At 42.1% G+C, this 22,899-nt stretch overlaps 1 protein-coding gene across 3 annotated transcripts in view; it reads left to right on the top strand.

Moving 5' to 3' along the window:
• The window catches only part of AK9 (adenylate kinase 9), a 209,406-nt gene that overhangs the window by 158,720 nt on the left and 27,787 nt on the right, over positions 1 to 22,899 (top strand). For all 3 annotated transcript variants that reach the window (XM_040350222.1, XM_040350223.1, XM_040350221.1), the window contains 7 exons: positions 441 to 654; positions 2,322 to 2,523; positions 5,202 to 5,348; positions 7,210 to 7,427; positions 10,043 to 10,239; positions 14,513 to 14,682; positions 20,527 to 20,625. In XM_040350222.1, coding sequence (XP_040206156.1) covers positions 441 to 654; positions 2,322 to 2,523; positions 5,202 to 5,348; positions 7,210 to 7,427; positions 10,043 to 10,239; positions 14,513 to 14,682; positions 20,527 to 20,625 — 1,247 coding nt within the window. The remainder of the gene's footprint in view (positions 1 to 440; positions 655 to 2,321; positions 2,524 to 5,201; positions 5,349 to 7,209; positions 7,428 to 10,042; positions 10,240 to 14,512; positions 14,683 to 20,526; positions 20,626 to 22,899) is intronic.

The raw sequence follows: 22,899 nt of genomic DNA, 5'->3' as shown, positions 1-22,899 counted from the left end.
TCACTGCCACCTGAGAAGCCTTGTCTCCCCACCATCCTTGGTAGCCTAAACCGGAACCCTCATAACGTTCAAGTGCTCCTGTTTAGGGCATTATTTAGGGAGTTGTGCTTGTGTCTGTCCGTCCTATGGGTAGCTTTAGATAGAGATGTTTGTGCAGCAGAATTAAATAGATAAAACACTCTAAAAGAGCAATATATAATTAGATCTTGGGTAGAATAAATAAAACTTGTTGGATTGTGTTAGTCGGTCTGAATTTATACAGCTACGTTTAACGATTACCCTAGTTTTCCTACTCCCCGTTCCATGATTTGTTGTCTCTAAACTAGATAGAAGTTAAAGCTTTAATTTTTTTTTTTTTTTTATTAGAATTATATTTTTGGGAAAAATAAATCCTTGCTTTTATAGTCTAAATTGTCTAACTAAACTTTTTTCTATTGAAGCTTGGCCAAGGAGAAGTAATACAGCCTTTGCAAAATCAAGAAAATCCTAGTTTCCCTTTGATTTACCGGCAATTCATTTACTTTTTTTCAACAAAAGAAAACCGAAACACATTTATGAAGAACCCTATTAAATGTATCCATCAGCCAAAGCCTAAACCCTCAGTGCCTATTAAAATTGCAATCATTGGTCCTCCCAAATCTGGAAAAACCACAGGTAAGGCCTTTGCATGTATAGCGATTCACTAAAAAAAATATATAGTGGATTTGGCTACTGAAAACACCACTGTTCTATATGGCCTCATGCACATGGACATCTAGAGGCTTCAGAGCCCTCTTGCGTAAAATGCCTAGCACTTTCCCTACGACTGGGAAGCTACAGGTGCTGTGTACAGCCGCCCATTCAAGTAATTGGCTGTATGCAGCTGCACTCTTGTAAATTCCAATAGCTTCTACATCTGCCTCTACCTGTGCGTGAATGTAGTATATTTCCTGAGACATGAAGTAAGTACATTAAGGGAACTCCCTTTAAAGAGACATAGAAAGCAAAAAATATAGCACCTAGGGCATCAGTGGCGGTGCGTCCATAGAAGGCGCAGGAGCGCCGCCCCTCTCTCCTGCACTGCCACTGAAAAACAATACATAGATTCATGCATTGCATGAATCTATGTATTGTCGACGCTGCCGCTGATGCCCAACATTCAGATGGCCAGCCCCCTGGCGATTAAACCAGGGGACGCATGGGGTGCGTTCCTTGGTTAACACTGACACGCATCTCAGCCAATCGGGTTCACCGGATCTGGTTACCGGTAACCTGATTGGCTGAAGCGACATCAAGGGTGGGACTACATCGAAAGATCGTGGAGGAGGATCCAAGGATAGCTGACCGAGAAAGGTAAGTGGCGGGGGGAGAGAGAATCTGGCGGCATTGATGGCAGGGCACAGTGGCGACAATTGATGGCAGGGCACAGTGGCGACAATTGATGGCAGGGCACAGTGGCGACAATTGATGGCAGGGCACAGTGGCTGCGTTTGATGGCATGGTACAGTGGCTGCGTTTGATGGCACAGTGGTCGACAATTGATGGCAGGGCACAGTGGCGACAATTGATGGCAGGGCACAGTGGCGACAATTGATGGCAGGGCACAGTGGCGACAATTGATGGCACGGCACAGTGGCTGCGTTTGATGGGCACAGTGGCTGCAATTGATGGGCACAGTGGCTGCGTTTGATGGGCACAGTGGCGCCGTTTGATGGGCACAGTGGCGCCATTTGATGGGCACAGTGATGCTTCAATTGATGTTTTTTTTTTTTTTTGTTTTGTGCCCCCCCCCTAAAATGTTGAGCACCAGCCGCTACTGGCATTAACCCTTACTTACTGTTGTTAATGCTCCTTCACAGAGAGAGAAAACATGGGGGCAGGGATCACAGTGACTGATCACTGTGATAGTCAATCAGAGGCTATCACAGCCTCTGGTGATGGCAAAATCAGAATTTTCGGGTCCTGATAGTTAGCATGAGGCTCTCAGTGAGACAACCGCCTCTGCAGCACAAAGGGAGATACGCAAATATGCAGCCCCACAGAAAAAAGCCCAGTCCAGTGGGGCTGCATATTTACATATACTTGGCGCCAAGGGGTTAAGATGCGTTTTTCTGCCTCTAAAAGCCTCTGCCTCAAAACTCCTCTGACTGCCTATGTGTACATAGCCTAACATGCAGGGGCGTTTAGAGGCAGGAAAAAAAAAGCCAAATGCCCCTAGGAGACACAGAAAAACTATCCAGTGTGCATGTGGCCTATAAAAGTATAAAATGACTGATTAAACTGCAAATGTGTTTTTTTTATCTTTTCCAGTTTGGTAACATCTGTTCCTTCATATGTTTCAGTTGCCAACATGTTTGCTAGCATATATGGCCTACAGCGTCTGTCAATGGGAGATGCCATTCGGTCTGTTCTATATAGTCAGCCAGATACAGAGCTTGCATTAGACATAAAAAGTCTTCTTGTGAAGGGGTTAGCTGTGCCTGATGAGCTTGCAGTCAGATGTCTAGAAGTGACACTGATGGATCTTACATGTAACACTACAGGGTAAGTTTACTTTACACAAAAGGTTCTTGTTTTCCTGCTTGATGTGCCTGACTCAATATAAAAACCTTGATCTTTTAAAGATTTAGCCAAGCAAACAATATTCACATTGTACTAGAGCCTAATTGTACAGCCCTTGGACATTATGAAACCTGTTATAGCTGGAACGAGTCTGGTGGGGTGTCCATTGTGCTGGATTAAATAAAGTTTCCTAGTCCTTGTTTCCTGTGCCCGGATGGTAATGGTGAAATCGAGAAACAAATGATTAGTTATGGTCCTACGGCAGCATCTGTGAACACCTTGAACACAAAGTCTTGGAGAAAAAAATCAATGATTCAAAATAGATTTTCCTGAATAATTACTACATTTTTTTCCAATAATGCCAGCATTAACGTGTTTGCTCTTTTGCATTTATACGTGTTTTTGAAAGATCTTTTGTAAGAAAAGTTTTTGACAATCAGTACCTCCAGCTGTCATCTAATCTTCATGGCTAGCCTTAAATCTTCCCCATCAATGGACTCCATTGAATAAAGCATATCTCATATGGTATGTAGGTGTTACTACTAAATTTTGCCAAATATCTCATGAGATCATGAATGTCAGTTCACTATGCCTTTATGTGGGATTTACCTCAAAAAGCAATAACACTTGGGGCCAGATTCTCGTAGATCGGCGTATCTTTGTTCCGGCGTAGCGTATCCTATTTACGCTACGCCTCCGCAACTTAGACAGGCAAGTCCTGTATTCTCAAAGCACTTGCTCCGTAAGTTGCGGCTGCGTAGCATAAATAGGCCGGCGTAAGCCCGCCTAATTCAAATGTGGAACAGGGGGCGTGTTTTATGTAAATAACTTGTGACCGGACTTGATTGACGTTTTTCACGAACGGCGCATGCGCCGTCCGTGGATTATCCCAGTGTGCATTGCTCCAGAGTACGCCACAAGGACGTATTGGTTTTGACCTGAACGTAAATGATGTCCAGCCCCATTCACGGACGACTTACGCAAACAACGTAAAATTTTCAAAATTCAACGCGGGAACGACGTCCATACTTAACATTGGTACGCCGCATGTACGCCTCATATGGCAGGGGTAACTTTACGCCGGGAAAAGCCTAACATAAACGGCGTATATGTACTGCGTCGGCCGGGCGTACGTTCGTGAATTTGCGTATCTAGCTGATTTACATATTGTTAGGCGTAAATCAGCGTACACGCCCCTAGCGGCCAGCGTAAATATGCAGTTGAGATCCGACGGCGTAACAGACTTACGCCGGTCGGATCTAATAGAAATCTATGCGTAACTGATTCTAAGAATCAGGCGCATAGATACGACCGCCCAGACTCAGAGATATGACGGCGTATCTGGAGATACGCCGTCGTATCTCCTTTGAGAATCTGGGCCTTGGTAAATATCTCATAAGACGGCATTAAACGCATGAGTTAAAGTGGCTGTAAAACCTGAACTAGAAGTGCTCTAAGAAGTTTGATAAAGTCTGGTTTGCTTGGATAGACTCTTGGAGTAATGGGACGGCTTGACTAAAGCGGCTTTCCACTACTGTCAATGTTGTGTTCATTAATAGTTGAGTATTTCTGCCTGTTGACCATTCTGGTACCCCTGCATGCCCTCTCCGTCCCATTTCCTCTCCCCTCTTTCTCCCATCCTCCCGTACCCTCTATCTCCCTCTTGTATGGACCTGGAAAACATTCTTGCCTCTTCTACCCCCCCCCCCCCCCCCATTGACGCAAGCTGCACAATCTGAAGGCCAGGTTTAGAACCTCTACCTTCCATATTGGTTATGGCTGTGGCCATTACTACGGATGTATACATTATATACCTATGACTTCTTTGTTGCATGCACTGCTATGATCGTGCTCATGTACCTATTGCCTCAAAAGTTCTGTAAAAAAAATTCCCCCCAAAAAATTCCAATTTTTTTTCTCAGAGTTTTGAAAAACTGATCTATTTTTCCTCAGGGCTTTAAGGGGGGAAACAACTATGTGAATTGAGCCTATTGTATCTGAGGGTAAAAGAGTTGCTTTTTTTCTGTGTCTCCAAATGCATGTTTTGTGATATATTTTTTTTAAAGTGATTGTAAACGATCACCTTGTAAAACAATCCATTCAGTTTAAAATGGAAATGAAAGGCAAAATGTTTGTGTTTTAGATATAAAATACATTATAATATATATGTTTTTAAGTGATCACATTTACTCTGTTCTTGGCTGCATGAGAGCGGGGGGTGGGGGGGGGGGGGAGCAGCAGTACACTGAGCTTCCCAGTGAATGGCTGTACAGGGGATGTGTGCCAGGACAAGTCTTATCATTGGAGGAAAGCAGGCTGAGTTCCCAGCACAGCCGGAGAACTGACCACAGTGTGTTATCCTGCTCAGTGTGGTCAGTTTTTAATAGGAAAGTAAATGGGCTGGTGGAAACAGGAATTTCATATAAAGGAAGCAGTACAAAGAGAACAGGAGACTTTCTCATACAAGTACATGGTACAACAGGCACATGTCGGGAATAGGAAATGTTGAGGTAACAAACACTTTAAGTTTTGCCATTGGGCTCATAATCGCTCCCATCATGGCACATATTTGTGTGACTTTACACCTACAATTGTTTTTAACGATCCTCATTAGTACTGAATGTGAACAAGTACTAATGAAATTCTCAACTTGCTTTTAGGGTGGTCCTGGATGGATATCCAGCAACTGAACAACAAGCTATCCTTCTGCAAGCTTGCAGCATAATTCCCATAAAGATCTTTGAATTAGAAATACCAATGAAGGAGATTTTATACAGAGGACAACTGGACAAAAAGGAATCAAAACGGTACCAGCTTTATGTGTATTTATTCAGCTCTTTTTGATGGTGCTTGTGAATTCAGATTAAAATGCAGGCATTGCATCTATTATCCCTAAACAAAGTTTGGGGAAAATTATCCAGATCTTTGAAGTAAATGGTATAATAAATCATTATTGCTTGCCCCTGGTGGCTGAGTACCTGCAGATATCGGTGTGGTATCCTCTTCCGTCCACAAACATCCTTCATGGGTTTGGTAGTACAGTTGAACCTTGGATTACGAGCATAATCTGTTCCAGGAGTATGCTCGTAATACAAAGTACTCACATATCAAAGCGAGTTTTCCAATTGAAGTCAATGGAAACAAAAATAATTTTGTTTCCGCATTGACTTCAATGGGATGCAATACCGAATGTCGCCAGTGGTGGGGGGCACCAAAGAGCGCCGAAAATGTCCGAAAAGGCCCGAGGACACTTTGGCTCGTTTCCTGCGCCCCTGTACCTCTGGCCAATGTTCACCTTTTCTCAGCTCCTGCGTCCCGTACCTCAGGCCAAATGAGGTACTGCATGCCTAATTTCGGCTCTGCTTGGCTTCTGCGCTCCCGTACCTCAGGCCAAATGAGGTACTGCAGGCCTATTTAGCTTGAATTCTGCTCGTCTTGCGAGTCAACACTCGCAAACTGAGTCAGAATTTAAATAAAAGTTGATCGCAAATCAAAACTCTCTCAAACCAAGTTACTCTTAAACCGAGGTTCCACTGTCCTTGTAATAGTGCCGTTTGTGGACCTAGGTAATTCTACTCTAGGTATTAAAGTCATAAATACAGGAGCCTTTTACCTATTGCTTGTGTGGAGGGCTTCTAATGACTGCAGCTATGAGAAATGTTACATAGAATATCCTAGGATGCCACGTGTACACCCCTAACTATGCTATTAAATACCATTCCATTTATTTACTAACATTTAAAGTATATGTGAGCCTTCACCTTGTAAAACAACCCATTCAGTTGAAAATAGAAATAAAAAGCAAAACATTTGTGTATAGATATAAAAACATAAATATCATACCCCCCCCCCCCCCCCCTTTTTTTTTTTTTTTTTTTTTTTTATGTTATCGCATACCCTCTGTTCTCAGCTGCATAAGGAACTCGGAGCTGGAGGAGAAATGGCATAGTAAGCACAAGTCTATTCATTGCTACCATGCCTAGTGTGGTCAGTTTTTAATAGGCAGGAACACCTGGGATTTCAAATAAAGGAAGCGATACAAAGATAGCATGATACTTTTTCATACAAGTACATGGTATACACAGATCAAAAAAAGAACAAAATAGTCCAAAATGATAAACAGCGCTTGGTTATTGGTTAAAATGTCCAATTTCATAGAAGCATTCGTTTGGTGACGGATTTTGAAAGCATAAAGTGAAGAGTCTATATGTATCCTACACCTCTTCCCAGAGAAACCACCACATGTGGGGCACACTCCCCTTCGGGGTACTCGCTCACCAGAAGGTCAGCAATTATAGGCAATAAAGATGTCTTTTTCACTGGATCATCCGTTTCATAGGCTGGGGTCAATGGGGGTAGAGCGGAACATGGAGAGTACCGAGCTATGCTATACCTATGCTATGGTATAGCAGGCACATATCAGGAATATTAAATCTTGGGGTAACCTATATTTTTTAAGCATGAGATAAAAAGCTCCTGCTAATCTTTGTGACCGATACATTCTTAGGATAGCCAAGTAATTAGCACTTTACTGAGGTCAGCAATGTCAGACTTTTTTTCTTAAAATACAGGTTTACTTCAAAATTGTACATGTACAGTATATTCCAATTCTCATTTGTTATTATTCACTACTTCACCTTATATTGCTGGTTTGTTTTTCTTTGATAGGCCGTACCCTGCACACGACAGTGCACAGATATTCACTATGAAAAACTCAAATTATAAGCAGGAGATCCAACGTATTAAAGAATATTATATGTTGCAACATCAAAACTGGTGTGAAGTAGATGCCACACGGAGCAAATGGTGGGTGGCCAATAAAATCCACGAAGAAGTCCGGGCAAGCTTAAATCAACTGCAAACCTACATGGAAAGAATAAGGGAAGGTATGTACACAGTACACTGGGGTTAATTTACTAAAACTGGAGCGTGCATCATTTTGGTTTTAGCTGTGCATGGTAGCCAATTAGCTTTGACAAAAAAAAAAATGGAAGCTGATTGATTTCTATGCGGAGCTGCAATAGATTATGCACTCTCTAGTTTTAGTAAAACCCCATTCTGTCTTACTAATATCAGGTATACACATGCTCCTTGACAAAGCTTATCCGCAAATTAAATTTTCCTATCCCATTACAAGTTTAAGTGTGGGACAAAGTGCACTCTACACTGATACATCTGTGTGTGCGATTACCAGTAGCAAAACTGATCTTTTGGGCAATCGTATGATTCATTTAGGCACAAGTTTTCCTTTACATAGTATAACCTGAAATAGAAATGAAGAAGCTGGTTGGGTAGAGATAGGTAAAGACCGCTTCTCAGTAAGTCAGGCCATAGATTTATGTGATTTATCTTTTCTGCAAACATGGGTTGCAGGAAAGAAAATCACTGGATTCTCATGAACACAGTTATGCCACATACACACGATCGGTTCGTCTGATGAAAACGAACCGATGGATTTTTTCATCAGACATCCGATGAAGCTGACTTTCATCAGTCTTGCCTACACACCATCGGTTAAAAATCCGATCGTGTCCAACGCGGTGACGTAAAACACGACGACGTGCTGAGAAAAATGAAGTTCAATGCTTCCGAGCATGCGTCGACTTGATTCTGAGCATGCGTGGATTTTTGACCGATGGATTTCCCCACAGACGATCTTTTTTTTTTTTTTTTTTTATCGTTTTTTTAACCATACAAAAATGTTAAAACGGGTTCTTTTTTTTTTTCACCGATGGGGGAAAAAAACTGATGGGGCCCACACACGATCGGTTTGTCCGATGAAAACGGTCCATCGGTCCGTTTTCATCAGACGAACAGATCGTGTGTACAGGGCATTAGTGTTGGTGGGGCAACTCCTCCCGTGGAGCTATTGTGTTCTCCCAGTGGGGGATGTGAGGAGCTGTCCCTCCTGGAAGAACACAGTGATTATTGCTAAAGCGATGGATCGACTTGGGTACAATCAGCCCGCACATAGATGCATCGAACCTCGGCCGGTCTCTGCTGAACCAACTGCGATTTAAACAATCTATGGCTGGCTTTGCACCCTTGACATCCTATAGGCCTTTCCAATATGTAAAACCTAATTCAGATTGTTGTGGATTATGGTTATGAAGAGCTTTGTTAGGGCTGGTTCACACCGGATGCATTCAAAATGCAATGACAGTAAAAATTAATGTTTCTCAATATTTTTCACTAAAGCCTCGTACACACGCTCGGTTTACTCGGCAAGAAAACTGCTGGCAGAGCTTTCTTGCCGAGTATACCATGCGTGTGTACGAGGCCTTCAGGTTTCTTGTCAAGAAAACTGCCTAAAATCTCGACGCGAAAAATAGAGAACCTGCTCTCTATTTTCTCGTGATTCTCGTCAGGAAAACACTGCTGAGAATCACGATACCTGTCGCCGTGGAAACCCGCGCATGCTCGAAATGACTTTGAAAGCATGCACGTTAGTTTTCTAGGCATAGGTAGGGTGCAGCAAGAGGGCGGCGATGGCATCGAATGTGACGAGTGCATGCTCGTCGTACGCGATGTCACCGCGTTCTTGCTATTCAAAAGAAACGCAATTCTTTTGAATGGAGTGTCTGTACAATCGGGCGGCAAGAGATTCTTGCCAAGAATCTCGTCAGAAAAAAAAATATATTTTTTCCTGATGAGATTTTGGGCCCGTGTATACAGGGCTTAATAATTTACACCATGGGTCTTCAAACTACGGCCCTCCAGGTGTTCAGGAACTACAATTCCCATAATGCCTAGTCATGTCTGTGAATGTCAGTGTGTTACAATGCCTCATTGGAAGTGTAGTTCTACAACAGCTGGAGGGCTGTAAGTTTGAGGATCCCTGATTTACACCATTGCATTGTGGATACATGAATTTGAAAAGTACAGCAGGCTGTTTTTTTGTTGAAACGTAATTCATATGAACACATGTAAATGCAAAGAAACGGATATGAATACAGCTCATTAAAAAAAATTGCAGGTTTAAATAAAGTTAAAAAAAAAAAAAAAACATGGGGGAAAAAAATAAATACATTTCGGCTGCCCTTAGTTGGGTTGCAGTACAGATACGGTTAACGAGCCTACTTATGTAAGCATCACAGATTTTTACAGTTTTTGACTACCTGTGCTAGCAGTGTATAAGAAATGTTCAAAGGTAGCAATGTGCAAATGAGACCATAGACTAGGCATGTGTGTACATAAGCCGTTGTACGCCTTACTGGCAGTAGGTTGGTTATGGCTAGAGATTTCATATACAATAGAGTAAAGATCAGTAAATAACAGACTGATTTTCAACTTATTGTGCCTGACTAAAATCAGATCTGTTTTTTTGTGTCTTAAGCCAAAAAGTTTCTGCGCTTTTTTTTTTAAATGTATTCGCGTTTTAAAAAAGTGCAGAAACTTTTTTAAGAACCCTTGTATATGATTGTTTCTTTATCACTTGGGCTTTGTGAATTCAGTATAGCCAGACACATTATTGGAGTGTGTTTTGTTGCAACTTGTACAGGTAAAGCTGCTGCTATTGCTGATTTCTGCATCACCCCCCAAGAGCTGTTGTCGCGCCTGGGAGAGTTTTCACAATACTGTCCTGTAAGCCTGGCACAAAGGGGAGAGCTTGTCGATTGTTCGGTAACATCATCCCTGCAGTTTGCAGCTGAATTCCGTGGACACTACTACAAGATGGCTTCACGGCAGGAGCTGGCTGTAAGTTGAATCTATTTCATTGCTTTATGATTATTTTTCAGTAACTTACTGCAGGTTGTATTTTTGCATCCAACATATCAGTGTGTCTTTATAGTTTGCATATTGCAGGTGCACTTTGTTTTTTTCAATACACACTTTTGATCCATTGAAGTCTATGAAACCAAAAACCAAAAAAAAGTCCCTGGCCCTTTCCATAAAATGCACAGATGTGAACTACATCCATAGGAAACCATGTTAAACGGACTGTAGTGTGTTTTTGCAAAACTGAAAACGCGCTAAAAAAAATGTATAGGTGTGAACCAGGCCTTATAGTTGCTTTGTATGAAAGAAAAAATGGGCGGGACTTTAAATGAGGCACAGAAGATGTGTCTCCATCCCTATATTGGTCATATGGAGGAAAAGTTCGAGACTTTAAATGAAGCATATGATGGACCAGCAAGGACCAACAAGGCCCAGGCCTAGGGCAGCACTTTGCAGGGGGGCAGCACGGAAAGAGTCCCCGCCGGCTTGTGCTACACTGTTAGAGTAACACAAGCTGCTTCTAATTTTGACTGTCCTATCATCTTGGACCACAAACCTTCCACACTGTGCTATATGTTTTCTGCTGCACCATTGGCATGGTTATATCTTCTTGGTCCTCCCCATTATCAGAAATTTGTGCTTAATGTAAATCTATAGGCAACACTTTTTTTTTTCATTTTGGATAGATTAAGGGAGGGTTATAGCCCCTGTCAGTTATTTTTTGCCATCCCTGTCCCATTGCAGAGATTTCCCTTCACTTCCTGCCCCATAGCCAAACAGGAAGTGTGAGGAAATCTGTGCAAATTAAGGGAATCCAATGCCCCCCCCCCTTAGGCCCTAAGAACTAGTGTCCCTACTCAAAAATTTCAGGGTGGGTCTTAAACAGAAAGGGATGTGGCCTTGACTGGAAGGGTGGGTCATATTTAAATTGGTGGGTGAGCGAGTTTAGTCAGGCCTAGGGGAGCACGAAACCTAAATTCACTACTGAGCAAGACAAGTGGTATGATCAAACCAGGGGCCCGTGTGGTAGCCCGTCCCGGTAGCTGAGGTGTGCGGCCTGCAGGCAGCGCATAAAACATCCCAAAGGATAGAAACCTCCATAAATATTGGGTAGAGGTGCATGACTCCAGGGCCTTATATTAGTAGGTAGATAAATGTTAATAGTATTCACAGCGTGATGTGCTTTGTATGTTTTCAAAATCATGCAGGTCTCTAGCACTGCTGCTGTGCTTTTTTAAACTGATTTTAATGCGGAGTTCCACCAAAAATGGAACTGCTTTTCGGAACCTCCCCCCCCTCCGGTGTCACGTTTGGCACCTTTTAGGGGAGGAGGGGGAGCAGATACCTGTTTAATACAGGTATTTGCTCCCACTTCCGGGAATAGCCGCATTATCTGCGGGTATCTATGTCACGTCCTGCGCCTCCTCCCTGTCCCCCCCGCTGTCTTCTGGGAGACACAGAGACCATTCGGCTTGTGCAGCGCGACTCATTCATGCGCAGTAGGGAACCAGGAAGTGAAAGCCGCAAGGCTTCCCTTACCGAAGATGGGCGGCGGCAGCATCCGAGGGCCAAGGGAGAGATCGGCTTTGGTTGCCGACATCGCGGGCGCCCTGGACAGGTAAGTGTCCTTATTTTAAAAGTCAGTAGCTGCAGTATTTGTAGCTGCTGACTTTAAAAAAAATAATTGGCTGATCTCCGCTTTAAGGCCTGGTTCACACCTATGCATTTTTTTTAACTGCGTATTCGGTTTTGCAGAAGCACACTACAGTCCATTTTTTTTTTTTTCACAAGAAAACACTACAGTCCATTTAACATGGTTTCCTATGGGTCATGTTCATATCTGTGAATTGTATGGAAAGGCCCAGGGACTTTTCTCTGGTTTTTGGTTCCATAGACTTCAGTGGATCAAAAAGGAAGGATTAGAGACAGAATATTGCGGTGGTTTCCAAACTGCGGCCCGAGATGTGGCCCTTTGCTTGCCTTTATCTGGCCCTTGGGGCACTATTTATTCCACCGATACAAGACACTATTCTGCCCTCTGACACCACAAATGGGGCGTAATTTCTGTCACTGATATTAAAAATGAGGCACGATTTCTCCCAATGACACAAAAAATGGGCACTATTGTTCCCCCTTATACCAAAGATGGGGCACTTTTTGATCTCACTGATTCCAAAAAATGTTCTATTGCTTGTGGCCACAGTCCGGTCCCACTAAAGTCTGAAGGACAGTAACTGGCCCTTTATTTAGAAATTTTGGAGACCCTCTGTGGTAGAGTATCTCCCTAGGCTACTTTTATTGTACCTCCAACTACGAATATAGATCTCTTAGGCCACACAGTTCTGCAACCTCCGTGGAGTAGACTTTAGTGCCGCTTTAAGATGCAGTTATGAATGACCATGTAGTCCTGGTGAATTTTCCTGCTAGTCTTATTAGGTGATATATGGCAGACCAGGAAAACTGGCCCTCTGTGTATACACGACCAAGAAGCTATGGGGCTTCTGATATGCTTGCACATATTGAGATCTCCCACATTATGGATCACATCACAAACGGATACCACAAAATATATCTGAGTATTTTAACAAAAACAAATGTTGTAGACCCAGTATAGTTAGTATGAGCCTGAATTTTTTTCACTTACAGGCAGCCATACAGTTACATGACAGTTAACATTTTTATTTCTCAGATCAACGATAAAGTGGAAAGTTTTATATTGTAGGTATACATGGAGGGTGGTAAATTGAGTCACTTGCTGGCTTGTCTCTTGGAATACTCCAGTCCCATAGTTCCTGGCTTTATTCCTACCCACCTTGGAATTTTTTTATTTATTTGTTCCCCAGGTTCTTTGTGGTGTTCCCATTTCTTCTGTACAATCATCTTCTGTAGCATCATAAAAGCCAAACATCAATGAAAACTCTATACAATACTTTCACCCTATCCCAGGCATATTTTTGACACCATGATAACTTAAAAGCGTAACTAAACCCAATTAAAAAAACTGCAAGCAGGCAGCTTCTTATTACAGAAGAGACGTGCTATGTCTCTTCTGTAATATTGAACACCTGCCCACTCAGTCTTCTATTGAATGCACACTGCATGCATTCCCAGCACACTCAGGTTGTGCCTGAATGATAGACTATAGTACACACGTACACATACACGGATGATGTCATTCTCCGACCAACACATTGCCCAGAATTAGCCGGGGAAAAGATGACCGTGGCTAATGAGGGATTTCTGGGAGTTAATTCTGCTTTAATAGTTGCAAAATTGCATTTACCATATTTTTCAGTAATTTTAGGATAAAAAAAATATAACGCCCTATCTTAACGGCCTGAAGTCTGGAAACTGTGACTATAAAAGGCAGGCAGTCACCAGTAATGCCTGGAGTTTCCCTGCAGATGACCTTTAAACATTACTGACTGACCATGCCATATGTTACGTTGTCTTTGTGTGCAGGTGGCTTCATGTCAGAGCCTCCAGTAAGAGCACAGACAAGCAAAATGACAAATCTCTTGAGATTGGCAGTCGAAGGCAGAAGTTCCTGAGAGCTTACACTATATATATATATATATATATATATATATATATATATATATATATATATATATATATATATATATATATATATATATATAGTTTGTGTGTGTATATATATAATAACATACACATCTATAATGCTGTTGACACAGGAGTGCCTAGGCACCCTAAAGCCGGCCATACATGGATTGAACTTCGGTGGTTCCGCGGGGACTAGCCAAAAATGGATCCATATATGTGTACTTGTTGAAAATTGTTCTCGTGGTCAGCACCTCCGACGATAGCTGGCGGTGCTGATAAAGGTATTCTGACAACTGGGAAATCTCCTTGCTCAGAATACAATAGCTCAATGGGAGGCTTCCCCCATTCTCATCCATAGAGTGTGTGGATGGGGGATTTGAGTGGTTTTCTTTCGTTCAACCAGTGAGTTGAAAAAAACAAAACTACTCTCTTGTATGGCTAAAACATATCAGGAAGTGTACCACTATTTTTCTGGAGGAAATTTAGACAAAAGGCACAATTAACATTCTGGATGTTCTCTATAACAAAGCATTTGCTAATTTTTTCAGTTTAGGTCCATTTTAACCCGGTGTCTTTGAAGTTATGCAGCGGTCTAATCACTGAATGACTTGGCAATGTATAATTTAATATTAAAAATAAAAGTGCTTCTGTGGTAACAAAATTACTAATAGCTTCTGTTTGTTAACAGGCATTTTTACAAGAGCCAGAATTATATGTTCCACCACTAGCACCACATCCACTCCCCCCTCCTGAGATGTTACCAAAGAAGCTAACAGTGGCTGATGTGAAGGCTAGATTCCCAAAAAATGCAGAGATGAAGGGCTACTGTTCAGTTACCTATGTTGATGGGAAGAAAAGGTTGGCACACAAATGCTGTATTGCATCTGTAATATAATGAATAATGTTTTCTGAAGTACTCAATGTATCAGTTTCTGGATTGATACTGTAGTTTGTAATTAATAGGAATTAACATTATCACAAAATTGTTATCCGTTTGAAAGTGTATAATACCCAATGCTTCTAACTTTCTATGGCCTAATGCACACAAGGCATCTATTTAAGACCCTCTAAAGGCCTGAACTGTGTAAAAGCTGTGTATTGCACAATCGTTTAGGCACTTTTAGCGTTTGAACGTTAATGCATTCTATTTTCCAGCATATAAAGAAATTCTGCTAATTGGAATGCATTAATTCTCAAACGCTGGATGTGTCTATTTTTTACATGTGGTGAGAAAGAAAAAGTGCAGCGCTAAATATTGAGTGAAGGGATTCAAACAATACGGTAAGTAGTACAATTCGATGAAACAATTCAAATAGAATTGGACCCAGGAGACACTCACCATATGATATGGTGAGTGAAAAAAAGGAAAAAAAATAACTGAAACAATGTAATAGTGTGGAAAGCCACTAGGAGGTGGTGTTCCTGTAGGAAATGTGTGCAACACACTAAAGTGGGTGATGTGACACCTGTAGGTGATAACAAATGGGGTGAACCAATCACAAAGTCCAAGCAAAAAATGTATATATATGGCAATCCGATATCGGACTGATATGTACAGTCTTTGAGAGATGGAATTGGTCGGAAATTCTTATGAAGGAAAAAACAAAACGGCCACTCAAAAAGAACTGATGTAAGATTGTCCACTCTGGTATGCCGATCAGACGATCAGTGTAGATGGTGAAAACCTCAGCAACGATTCACAGTGATATCCAAAAAGATAAATAAATGGATACTCTTACCAGAATATGTGGACATACACGTCAGCGACGGTATGTCGATCAGGCATGCACAAACTCCTAGGCAAAGATGGTGTTGATGGGGAAACGTTCCAATATGTCAAACTTTAATCCCCGGGAGTCGGTAGAATCCAAGCGGCAGAAAACAAATCTTGCAGGAGAGATTCACAAACAAATCTTGCAGGAGAAGTTCACAAGCATAAATATGCAGTGAGCGAAGCCGTCACGGAATCATGTAAAGAAAAAAGTGACTCACATGGTGCGGTAAATCCTTAAAAAAAGCCTTTTATTTAGGCATGGAAGGCAAGCAAATAAAACAGAAAACTGGATACAAAACATATAAAAATTGGTAGATTAAAAAATAGTACAAGCCGGGTCAAGGACAAGTACAAGTGATCACGTATTTAAAAAATGGCGTCTTGAGCAGGTAGCGTATGGGCTATGTACCCGACATGTTTCGAGCAAAAGAGCTCTTCAACTGGGGCATATCCCATACATGTGCCCAACGCCATCTATTTATGCCTTACAAAATGAAGCAATGATGACACCATGCCTGGAACAGCTGAGACAGCTGGGGGGGGGTGTAACCAATCACAGACCTCTTCATCTAATACCGCCCACTGCTGTCAGCAAAGGACGTTATGCAGTGTGCAGAGCTGTTTCCTGTATGACTATAGTGAACCACCATTGGTTGCCCAAGCGTCCAGGCGGGGCACGTTGCATGTCATTTCCGCCCCCAGCACAGCACATAGCGTCTGTCACTTCCGCCCATAACACAGCACCTGGCGCGGCATAACCGCGTCATGTCCGCCCTTGATGGAGCTGGGAATGCGGCAATCAGGAAGTCATACAAACTATTGCACGCATTGAGGGCGCAGTGTCCGTGTAGTCCAAGACACACACGCGCGTCGCCACGGAAACCGCGGAGACGCGACGTGTAATACACGTGACACATGTGCGCGCCGCGCTGGAACGCAGACCAGCGAACCGGCCAATGGCAGGGAAGACAACCCGGCCAATCACAGGAGAGGTCAGCATAATGTGTATGCAGGTCGGCGTTGTGATGTCATCACGCTGCGCCCTCACAGTGCGTTCCATGTATGCCATTGGCCCGCATAAGCAGATCAAAGCAATCGTGGACATCCGACCTACAGTTTGAAGGGAAATGATCTACGCGTGCCCAGGCCAATTAAAGCTGGGTACATAAAGGCTGTGCGGCATCATTGCTATTATTAACAATCTGTATATAATACAATAATTAAAATCTTTGTGAATAAACAAACACTGTAAATAAAAAGGTAAATAATAAAACCATACATCGACTTGCTATGCAAATGCAGAGGGATGGATGACTAAACTTATACACTAGGGGAAATGTGAAACCGTACCCTAGTCAAAAAAGGGGATAAGAATACAGTGCAAAACTATGATTTATTAATAAAGGCATTGATATCCCACTCTATATTGAGTCCATGGGGGAAAAAACAATGTAACTGATATATCCAGAACATCTCGAGCTGGGACACGCCCCTGATCTTGGATTCGCCCCTCCAATGGGGGGTAAATTTTCCAATGATCTGGAAGCTTGTCCCTTCTGTTTTTTTGTGGTGATGTTCCAGGTAATGTTTGGGCACACTGTGATTAGTTTTACCTAATCTAATCCGTGTTATATGTTCGTTTACTCTAATAGCAAACGTACGTATAGTCCTGCCCACGTATTGTTTCTTACATGGACAAGTAAGAAGGTAAACGACTTAACGTGTGTCGCAGGTTACAAAATCCCTCATGTGATAAATGGTGGATGTCACCGTGGATGTAAAACTGTCTATCCTTCTGCTGGTAAACGCATTCAAAAGGCAGACATTGCATCTCCTACATGCATGAAAACCTTTCATTTCTGGAAAGAATGATGGTTTAGTGGGAGGGTCTGATACATTAGAAGCAAGCTTGTTCCTCAATGCCATGGCTCCTCTAAATACTACTCCAGGTCTATCAGGAAGTACAGGACCTAAAAGGGAATCGCTCTTCAATACCTTCCAGTGTTGGTTAAGTATACTCTTAATCCGTTTTATGTTGAACCGAATACTGGGTGGTAAAAGCCCATTTGAATCTGTCATCTGGGGGGCGTTTTGGTTTTTCTACAATGAGAGAATTTCTATCAGTCTTAAAGACTCGATCGATATCCTCATCCACTTTGGCCGGGGAATAGCCTTTTTCGACAAATTTGACCTTTAGGGACTCAGCTTGTGTGACAAAATCAGACAAGTTGGTGCAGTTCCTTCTAATACGAAGCAATTGGCTGAAGGGTATAGACTTCAGCCAAGAGCTGTAGTGGCAGCTGTCGGTGGGGATATACCCATTCCGATCCGTTGGCTTGAAAAATGTTTTAGTAACCAATTGGTGGTTGTCCACTGAAATTTCAAGGTCAAGGAAGTGTATAAGGCTGTGGCTGAGATCGTATGTGAGAACAATGCCCATCCCATTGTCATTAATGGTGACCATGAATTCATGGAGGGATTCCTCGTTGCCGTGCCACAGGAGGAGGATGTCGTCTATGTACCTGGCCCATAACAGGACCTCGGGGCGGTGGAGGGCATAGACGACATCCTCCTCCCATTGGGCCATGTACAAGTTCGCCAAACTAGGGGCAAACTTGGCCCCCATTGCGACCCCCTTGGTTTGAAGAAAAAAGCGCTGGTCATACCAGAAATAGTTGCCCTGTGTGGCAAATTGTAATAAGTCCATGATAAAATTCTGCTGTACAACCGGGAGTGTACTGTCCCTGGAGAGCAAAGTGTGTTTAGACAGGTTGCGTGTTTTTTCTTTGTTTCAGCCCCTCTTCAGAACGTGGCTTTGGTGGTGGTGGGGGGGGGTTCTGCCTGTAAAAATTTGATAGCACTTCAGTGCAGCAACAGATCTCTGATACCTTATGCCGCCTACACACAACCGTTTTTCGGGGTTGTAAAAAATTATGTTTTTTTTTTTATGTCATTAACCTCCCTGGCGGTATGATTATTTCAGATTTTAGGTGCTGAAAGCGGTACCATTATTTTGCATGGAAATTTGGCGTTTTATATTGTAGGCCTGTTATTCTTATGAATAACTCACTTAAATCTGTCCAAACAAAAGTCTAGTAGACATCCCGGGTATGATAAAGTTTGAAAAACCAAATCATAAATTATAATATAATAAATAACTATAAATTTTAACTAATAATAATATAAATATAATACAAATGATTCAATAATGTAATCAAATCAAAAACACTGAAATTTGCTCAGTTGCAGAATTGTCACTGTCATTACTTTTATTTATTTTTGAGGAATTTCCCCGCAAATCGCTATTGCTCAATTCTGCAAGTGATTCTAATTTATTATCGCTGTTTTCTAGCTAGTCTAAAACCACTTTTGACAAAAAGGGACGCTTTTTGGTTGCTATGGACAATCTCCAGTTTCCAGGCAGAAAGAACAGTTTTTATTATATTAAAGTACATGTAGGACACAGGGCAGACCACTAGGGACAAAGGGGGGGTGTATTTTTTTACATACAGTACTGTAATCTATAAGATTACAGTATACTGCATGTACTGTGTTTATTTACTTTTTTTAATTTGGCGCCGATCTCCGTCACCGTGCGTCGTAACATCGCAGGTAACGGAGCTCGGTGGCACACAGGCACTGTGTGAATCGAGCGAGGACACCGCTCGATCACACAGCGGGGAGGCATCGCAGGATCCAAGGACAAGGTAAGTAATTCCCTGCCTGTGGCTGCTGCGAGGCGATCCAGAGTCTGGCTCTGGGTTACCGTTTTTGGTGCTGAAATTCCACTCCGAGCAAGACTCGGGAATACCGCCAGGGGGGTTAAAAACGATTGTGTGTTGGCTCCAGAGCATTTTTCACGATGTAAAAAATTACCATTAAAAGCAGCCCCAAGGATGGCGCCAGCCGAATGGAACTTCCCCTTTATAGTGCCGTCGTACGTGTCGTACGTCACCGTGCTTTGCTAGAGCATTTTTTTTGTTCACGATCGTGTGTATGCAAGGCCGTTTTAACGATCGGGTTGAAAAAAAACTTTGTTTTTTCTAGACCACTAAAAACTTAATTTTTTTATAACCCGAACAACGTTGGTGTATACGCGGAATTATAGGGTAAATATGGCCTATTTTATACCACAATGCTTGGGTTAATGCAAGTGCATAGTTACATAGTCAGGTTGAAAAGAAGACACTAGTCTACCCAGTTCAACCATAGTCCATCCAGTTCAACAGTGTCCTGCACTGCATTGCATTTTTTGTCATACATTGAAGTGCGTTTTTAACATGCTAGATATTTTGCCTTGCAGCGCAAAGAAAATCAATGCAATGTGCTAATGTGAACTGCACTAGTTGGGAAACATTGATTTTTTTTTTATTTTTTTTTATATCTATACTTTGAGGAAATGTTGACAAACCTATCCTAGCGCATATAGTTTAAATGAGTGCTAAAGGGCATTTGAGCTGTGGGCACACCAGGCTAAATAAAAGTTTTCACCTGACTGTAGCTACACACCAAGCGTTTACATGCAGACACAAAGAGTGGTACTGTTATCAGCCTCTCATTCGTTTATATAGACTGAGCAGCCGCTGCTATTCACATTTCCCGGCCATTCCAGCCACAAGAATCTTCCGCTGGAATCCGGAGAATGCACCTAACTGGCCATGTGAAGTCGGAAGTAGATTTAACATGTTTTTTGTTCTTTATCTACAATTTCAATAGGTTTGGATGACAATGTGCCTGTTGATGGCCCTTTTCTAGTAATTACATAATGGCTAGATTGGAAATTGTGACCAACAACTTGTTCATTTTCAATGACCACTATTTATCATGTCTATACATACCAGAGCAAGTACAAAGCTAGGTGTTCTATGTTCATATGTAAGTACATGTGCTTTATCATTTTGGTTTCTATTTATTTCTTTTTTTACAAGGTATGAATCTATTGTTCCTGGAAATATTGAAAATGCTGCAGAATATAGAGATAAAATCTACATTTTTGAAAGTGAAGAAAAGCTGCAAAAATTCATGAGGTATTGTATAATTATATTTCGGGTCAGGGCTGGGAAAAGGGATTGGAGGGGATGGGGGGGGGGGGGGGGGTTGGGGCTCGGCTGTCCTGGGCGCAGTGGGGATTTGGGGAGTTGTGCAAGAAGGGGTGCCTTGGAGAGGGAAATTGAACTAGGAAGGTGAATTTGTGTTAAGAGGGATTTGGGAGGGGGCGGTGGGGAATTTGTGCTAGAAGAGGGAATTTGGGGGGACGATTTGTGCTGGGAGAGGGGAAATTTGTCTAAACATTGCAAATCTTGCGAGCTACCATAAAAAAATATTGAGTCCTTGTGCAGAAAGCTGCTAGCACTGATCACGTTCCATAAGACTGTGCACTCGGCATGCAAGTACAAAAAGTGCTGCGCTAACGAATACTAATTAATTATTCCCTCTATTACGAGAGAGAGAGACTTTGGAATATCTATAGCAAACCAAACATATAAAGTGCTCTAGTGACAAAACTAATTATCAATAAAATGACTAAGCAACAGTATAGTGCAACATATAAATTAATATTGTATATCATCATCTGTCATAAAGAAAGTCTAATGTATAAGTGCTCAAATTGTACACAAACGTGTTCCCATGCACTCAAATGCCGCGTACACACGATCGGAATTTCCGACAACAAATGTTCGTTGTGAGCTTTTGGTCAGATATTCCCGAACGTGTGTATGCTCAATCGGACATTTGCTGTCGGAATTTCTGACAAATGTTTGAGAGCTGGTTCTCAATTTTTCCGACAACAAAAGTTCTTGTCGGAAATTACGATCTTCTGTATGCAATTCCGACGCACAAAAAAAATCTTACGCATGCCCGAAAAAATTTGACGTATGCTCGGAATCATTGAACCAGAACCTGCGAACAGACCGAAAGTTTGCGCAAACTTTCGAACCCCATTAAAGCCTATTAGACAACGTTCTAAATCAAGTGTTCATTTTAAAGGCTAATATGCAAGTTATTGTCCTAAAAAGGGTCTGGGGACCCGGGTCCTGCCCCCAGGGGACATGTATCAATGCAAAAAGTTTTAAAAACAGTCTTTTTTCGGGAGCAGTGATTTTAATGATGCTTAAAGTGAAATATTCCTTTAAATATCGTACCTGTGAAGTGGCACTTGTTTCCCGTGTTAAGAACTGTCCCTGCACAAAATGACATTTCTATAGGAAAAAGTAATTTAAAACTGCTTGCGGCTTTAATGTAATGTCTGGTCCCGGCAATATGGATGAAAATCATTGAGAAAATGGCATGGGTCCCCCCCCCCCAGGCCATTACCAGCCCCTTTGGGTATTGTATGGATATTAGGGGGAACCCAAATTAAAAAAGGGAAAGGTGTGGGGCCCCCAGGCCCTATATACTCTGAACAGCAGTATACAGGTGGTGCAAACAAGACAGGGACTGTAGGTTTGTTGTTAAGTAGAATCTGTTTGTAATTTTGAACTGATACATTTTTAAAGTGTAGCTCCAGCCAAAAAAATACATTTTTAAGCTTTTTGGAAAACATAGGTAAGGGTTATCACCCCTGTAAAATTTGTTTTGCTGTCTGTGCACCTGTTAAAATTTCACCTCACTTTTTGTCCCAATGACAATTTTTTATTTATTTTTTGAAAATTGTTTTTTTTTTGTGAAACAAGGATTGGTGATAAAGCATCAGTGGAGAGGAGACACCTTTTTCCCATATTAACTCTTACAGGAGATAATTTATCTTCCTAGGGGTAGATTTCCTCTCACTTCCTGTTGTCTCCTTCCGTTTGCAAGTAGGGAGTCAGTTGGATGTTTGAAAGTAGGGGCCTGCCGTATATACTCTGCAGAAATTTGGGCCCTAGGTGTTGGTGTTGCCACAACACTGTAAGCCCTCACAGTTGGTCTTGGTGGGCGCTGGAACGCCCTGCTATGAACTATTATATCAAGAATTGTAATTGCATGCCATTGTTGAACAGTCGTAGAAAAATTGGGCCTTTGGTGGCGATGCTGGTGCCACAACGCTAAGTCCTCACAGTTACTCTTGGTGGGCGCTGGAACGGGCCCTCCTGTGAAATATTATATCAAGAATTGTAATTACATGCCCCTGTTGAACAGGGGCAGAAACATTGGGCCTTTGGTGGTGGTGGTGCCACAACACTGTAAGCCCTCACAGATACTCTACTTGGAGCGCAGTAACGAGCCCTGCTGCAAAGTATTGCATCAAAAAGTTAAACAGGGGCAGAAAAATTGGACCTTAGGTGCACACTGTGCAAAGGACACAGTACACTAACTGACAA

Source organism: Rana temporaria, chromosome 4 (genome assembly GCF_905171775.1).
Source record: "Rana temporaria chromosome 4, aRanTem1.1, whole genome shotgun sequence".
NCBI classification, from domain to species: Eukaryota; Metazoa; Chordata; class Amphibia; order Anura; family Ranidae; genus Rana; species Rana temporaria.
This window is presented reverse-complemented; position numbering and strand designations above follow the sequence as displayed.